The sequence below is a fragment of the Solanum pennellii genome, chromosome 10, assembly GCF_001406875.1.
Source record: "Solanum pennellii chromosome 10, SPENNV200".
Classification (NCBI taxonomy): Eukaryota; Viridiplantae; Streptophyta; class Magnoliopsida; order Solanales; family Solanaceae; genus Solanum; species Solanum pennellii.
The window spans coordinates 8,118,456-8,124,925 of record NC_028646.1 but is presented as its reverse complement, the minus strand read 5'-3'; the positions used below and the strand labels follow the sequence as shown (position 1 = coordinate 8,124,925).

Sequence of the window (6,470 nt, the reverse complement as noted above, 5' to 3'; positions counted from 1 at the left end):
CCCCCCCCCGCACCCACCCCTCTTCCGCGAATTTTAAAGATCTTTCAGATTTCTTGAGCATCAAACTTAGCCACTTCCATTCCAAAACAATTAGCTAAGAAGGAAGAGGGTAACCTTGTTTCAATCCTCTTTGAGACTTAAAGAAACCAACAGGATTTTCATTAATTAACACACTGTATACAGAAAAGTGTGTATTAATTGAATCCGTGTAGGGCCAAAGTTCATCTGCTTCAGGATATCCAAGAGAAAGGGGCAGTTTACATGGTTATAAGCTTTTCCAAATCAAGTTTGCAGGAAACTCCTGTTTGGCCTCTTCAAGTGGGGATTGATGCATTCATTTGGCGCTAATGCAGCATCCGCTATTTGTCTACCCTTTATGAATGCTTCCTGACTGCCTGAAACTAGCTTGTTTGAAGTCTCTCACAGAACCTTCCTCTTTGGCGAAACTGACTTCTTTATAGAACAATTCCACGGTCCTCCACAAATCATCTTTTAACAATATGCCAATACTTCTCGTAAGGATCATGGGGGGTACAGGTCTGCTACTGCTAGTATATCCTATATGGTCTGTAATTTTAACCTAGTCCATAATTAACGAGTTTATATGCTATCGGAATGAGTTTTTACTTGGAGAAAAGCTATAAATCTTTGAGTGCTCTTATAAGTTCTTGAGTGGAATCATTTGGTTCAAGGCTGTCATTTAGATAGTAAACTTTTACTTGCCTGTAATTACTTGTATAGTTTTATTCTTTCGAAATGTAGTTACTGTTTAGTCGTTACAAGTATAGTTTGTGACTACTCTGTTCCAAACACTATTTGGTTGACTTAAATGAATCTTTGATGTTAGACCTATAGTTAGTCACCTTGCTTCATCAATTGGTGATTGTTAATCCCTTCAGGATGTGCTTCCAGTATTTCCTACATCAATATCTTTGTGTTACATATCTTATTGAATACTTGTTTCGTTATAAAGGTGGTCCCAATACTTAGAGATTGCCAATTTGACCAATCCTTTGCTAGGTGTAGTTCTCCATTCTTCCATGTATATTGGTCTATTATGAATGAAGATTGAAGGCTGAGGGTTCTTTGTCTTTGTTGCAGACCAAGGCACTAATTTCGAAGTTGACAGAGGAGAAAAATTCTGTTATGCAACAAAATAACAAGCTTCAGCAAGAATTGGTAAGGCCTCTTATATATAAAATATTCTACGACCTGCTTTCTCCCTTCTCAAAAAATTTATGTCCTTCTCACAACTACTGACGGGCACATTGATAATTTCACATGATCATTCATTTCTTTCTAAAGTAAAAGACGTGGATTGTACTGGAGTAAATTGCTGAACTCAATTGCACAATGATAAGAAATTCATAACATAGAACTAATCAGAAAAATAAATAAATACCTAACACAAAAGAAAGGAGGACATAAATTGCATTTACTCGTTGGTTCACAAGCAGAGGTTGTCTGGCTTTGGTATTTGGAGATAATACAATTGCTCTGTGAAATATGCCTCATTTTGTTAATGTTGTCAGAGTATTGAAAGTACCTAAGTAGTTCCAATGTCAGGTTTGTGCAAAGAAATGATTTGTTGAGGTCAAACACCTCTGCTATCTTTTTGACATTGGTATCATTTTTCTTGAACAAGCCTCCCACCTCTTATCTTACTTTTTCCTTGTGAATTCTAACGAGTTGTTCTCTATTGATATCCATTTCATCATGCATTGCTACCCTCCACATGTCATTTCATTTATTGAGGTGGTAGAAAGTGATTTAAGGATAGGAAGAAAGGGCCATGATTTACCTGATATGCTTTTGGGTAGAGAAAAGGAGACAACAATAAATGCAGTGCATTGCTGTTTGCATAGGCAAAATGAACTCAGCAGTCCCACATTCTAGGTTTTGCTTTTAATGGACTTGCTTATATTAGTTTTGTTTATGGAGCAAGTTGTTATCTTCAGTTCTTTTAAGAGATAGAAAGTTATGTCAATCATAGTGTTGATATCTAGTACTTATGTATATACATTTGAAAAATACAAAATCATGACAATAAGAATATCCACTTTATGCCTAGGCAACACGTTGCTAGGGTCTAACGCTAATTTTTTTATATATACCCAACATCTCTCCCTTGTGTCAAACAAAGAAGAGTCAATCTGGGTTGTGTTTTTGAAGTTTCAAGTTCAACACTCTATTTGCATTGAAATTAATGGTCTTTGCCTACTCTGGCTCCAAGAAGCTAAAATAGCGCCTTTTGAATTTTGTATTTCAACTTGTTGAGCTTTGCCCTATGCAGGAGCTGTTGAGACGGGAACGTAACAGAAGTCGTGGTGGTATCCCAACTGTATATGTTCTCGTCATTGCATTGCTGGGAATCCTTCTGGGCTATCTTCTCAAAAGGACATAATCCTTAGATATTGTTGCTTATATGAAAATTTTAGAACCTTAAGTCAATTAGTTATATGGTTGACTTAATTGTGTACAAGTTAGTTCCATTGGTTTTATAATGGCGTCGATCATCATATGACAAACTGGTTTGACATCCTCCTTTTGGCAACTCGAGAAGACGAGAGTAGTTTATTGATCAAGTGTATTTTCTAAGTTAATGAATGCAACCAAGTGTTAGACAATACTGATTAGTCATTGTAGTAGAGTGATCTTATTTTGGCATGAAAAATTACTTGGATTCACTTTCAACTATCTTGTTCTCTTTGCTACCTTTCATTTTTTTCCCCATCTTGTCTACTTCTATTTGTATGGAGATAATCTTGGTATTAAAGCTTGTATTATCAGTATAAAAATAGTAGTGGAGTGAATTTACAGATAAAATTGAAACGTGAATATAATTTGTGGAAAAATCTCTATGAATGAAATTGGTTGTTGTACTATTTTAATCACCACCTTAGAGTAACAATTAAACATGTTGGATGGGACCTCTACCTTTCAATATTTCCAAAATAGTAGTGATAAAAGAGTCTTTCAATATTTCCAAAATAGTAGTGAGTTAAGTTTTTAATGAATTCGTTAAAGTTTTAAATTGTACAATCCTACTCATTACTCCTTCACTCTCTTGTTCTATTATGTAATTATCACATTAGTTTTTAGTTTTTCTTCCTTTTTTATATTTTTTTTATTTTTTTTATGGACTTTGTCCACTCATGAATCTATTATTACTGGTCATCTCTTTCTCTTAGCTTTTGTTCTTAAAAGTAGTCTTCTTTAACCACACCTCGGATTTGGTTATTCATAGTTCTTTTCTCAGAACATTTAGTTTAACCTAACAATGTCCTAGGAATTTACAGGTTAATTCATCGATACTTTTAAGAAGCTAAGAGACTAACCATATACTAGGTAATATAGATTCATGATAATATTCATAAATTTACATAAATTTAAATAATTAACATATTACATGTAATTTACCAAACACACATAATTTACATATATGGGAAGTTTACTAGAAACATAAATATGAAAACTCACATTATTTAGAACAGAGTAAAGTTTCCCTTTCGGGAAACCCGAAAAGCTTCCAAATTAACTTAACACAAACTTTTAAATAAAGAACTGAAATCTTTATATATTCTTAACACAATTTTTTTTTATATAAAAGGTAATTTTGAAGAGGAAAGAGGTTTTTGAAGATTTTTGAATTTTCTGGTAGTGATTTTCTTCGCCTTGTTGTTTTTCTTCTCTTGATAATGCCTTCTTTTATAGAGATCCTTGGACTTCAAACTTCGGATTTCAAATGAAAAAGAAATCTTATCATCTCAGTCGGGTACACTTATGGGCCCCATCGTCACGTGAATTGATGTTCTTTTTCTTTGCATTATTGTCCTTGTAGTCTGGTATCTGTCTTATCCTTTTAAGTGTGTCCCAACAGTTTTTCCACAGATGTGTGGTAGTGAGTAAAGTGGGACTCACATATTGTCTACAGAAGCACCCCTCTTGATTGCATAATTTTTTTTTATGTGTCTAAGTTATGCAATGCTATAGAATCAAAACTCATCCCAGAGTCATCATCATTAGGATCTTGGGCAAATGCATTGTTTCTAAGTTTTCTTCTGAATTTTCTTGACTACTTTTTTGGCTTGGAATTGGGCTTGGGTTTTTAATCATGTATTTGTCTTGTTCTTGTTTTTGTTTGAGTAGTTTTTCTACTGTTTTGATAATGAGAATTTCTATGTCTTTAGTTTTCTGGGCCTTTTTAGTTTTCAATTTCAGGTTTTGGGTAAAAGATAGCGGTAATCTTCGTCTATTCTAAGAAAAAGATGAACTTTATTCATTTTCACTTTTTGGCAAAGTGACAGCCATAAACGGATTTGATAAGTCTTTACCGGCTACCGTTTGAACCGGACTAGCTGTATCTTCATCCTATACAGTGGATTTCTTAACATTCAGTGGGGAATGCACACCCATCTCATCCATTTTTATTTGGGATGGAAAACCCTGTATATCTGTCTGAGTTTGTACATCTTGTTTAGTCTGACCTTTGCTTTCCATTCTTCGGAGTCTTTCCCTAAGCTTGACATTTTCTTGCATTAGAGCTTCATTTCTTAGATTTAGCTTTTTGAATGCTTCGATCATGGATGAGCAATGATCACAGAATATTATTTTGTCTGTATCCTTTTGGATGATACATAATTTTGATTCCATGTATATCGAGATACATGTATCTGAACACATCAATATGTAATAAACTACATAATACTGCGAATTAGAATATATCTAAATAACTAGCTTCTAAAATGGAAAAATTTCTCCGAACAAAATATGTTGGAACTTCTTAATAGCATAGGAAAGAGGTGTTGTAAATTTATTTATTAAATAAAAGTTCAATATTCGTATGATGGCGCTAGTTTTTTACTACTGAAAGACGAAAGTGGAAACTTCCAACCTATAGTCTCACCAACCCAAATTATATTACATACTTTCTCTAATGTGGAATTTATTAATTCCATTCATATTAATTCTTGATATATATTATGAATTTGTCTCCAATTTTGACTAGTATCAAGTAGGGGTAGGTGGACACTCGAATTTAATAGGAATAGCTTGACTTGAATTTTTTATTTTTTGATCAAATTAATTAGATTTTTAAAGTTTGATGTTGAATTAATCGATTAAAATATTTTTGAAATTTTCTATTTTTTTTACCCAATTTGGAAGTTCCCTCCTATTTTTTTTTAACCTCAAAGTTCACCTAGTAGTTTGTTTCTCAGAATGTATAATCTTCTATCGTTAATAAGGACTAAAGTCACTAGAGTCGAGAGCTATAGGACTATTACGATTTTAGTGTCTATCACTTATATCATATTTTGTGTTGTTTACTTCATAAAATACACCTTGGATAGTTATATTTTGATAGAATTAAATAATATTTGAAGTACAAATTAATTATATGCATGTTTATTTACATACTTTACCAAAAAAAAAAATTCAACAATCCTAAATTGAAAAATTCAAATTTTATCAGTATGATTTGATTACAAATTTAAAAATTTCACACAAAAATTTTTTATTTGATATTTAAAAATTTGAAACCAATTAAATCCATATACCCTTAGTATTGGATACATATGATATGGATATGGATGCATATATAATATGATATATAAAAAAAAAATTGAATTTCCGAATATGTTCTAAATTCTATATTCTGAAATTTTAAAAATAAACTAAAAAAATTCAACCTATCAATTATCATCCCAAAAAACTAAAATTCGAAATTTCCGTTGACTCAAATTATCCCCCTAAATCCAAGTCACGATAAAAAGAAAAGAAAAAAAACCCAATAGATTTGACTAAAAGGCTATATACACGTAATTCTAAATTTTCTTTTGGATCTTTTAATTCATAATATTATAATAATATATAAAGTCAAATAAGTACTACTCCATGAAGACTTATGTACTCCGTCTTCATTGACTCTAAGTTCTATTATATTCTTCTATTTTCCTCTATTTAATACTATTTTCGTTCCATTTTATATGTAGTTTCGTTGTTGTATGAATAGCTAAATCACGATATTTGATATTTTATAAAATTTATATATAAATCATCATATTTCACCTATTATCCATCATTTATTATAAAGTTGATTTAAGAAAATTAAATAACGATAGAAGGATAAAATTACATATTTTCTTAATATAAGTGCAAATAAAAAAGGTGATATATAAAATGTGACAGGAAAAGTATACGTAACAATCTTTGAAAGAGTCACGCGTTTTTTTAATAATAATTTTAAAAAAATATCTTTGGAATATTTTGAGTAATTAATTAATATAATTTATAACATTTTGATTTTATTTTAAATATATAAATTTTATTTTTAAATTTATAAAAAATTTACTCAGAATTCACAATTAAAATTAAAAAATTTAACTCTAAAAATTGAATGATACAACATAAATTGAGCAAAAAAACATAGGAGGGGAATACATAATTGGTTCTTTGTACTTCTGATTTTT

General features: G+C 31.1%; 1 protein-coding gene across 1 annotated transcript in view; it reads left to right on the top strand.

Annotated features, from left to right (window-relative positions):
• The window catches only part of LOC107031951 (vesicle-associated protein 1-2-like), a 7,736-nt gene extending 5,022 nt beyond the window's left edge, over positions 1–2,714 (top strand). The window contains exons 7-8 of the mRNA XM_015233476.2: positions 1,102–1,179; positions 2,294–2,714. Of these exons, the coding sequence (XP_015088962.1) occupies positions 1,102–1,179; positions 2,294–2,404 (189 nt within the window). The 3' untranslated portion in view covers positions 2,405–2,714. The remainder of the gene's footprint in view (positions 1–1,101; positions 1,180–2,293) is intronic.
• The last annotated feature ends 3,756 nt before the right edge of the window (positions 2,715–6,470 follow it).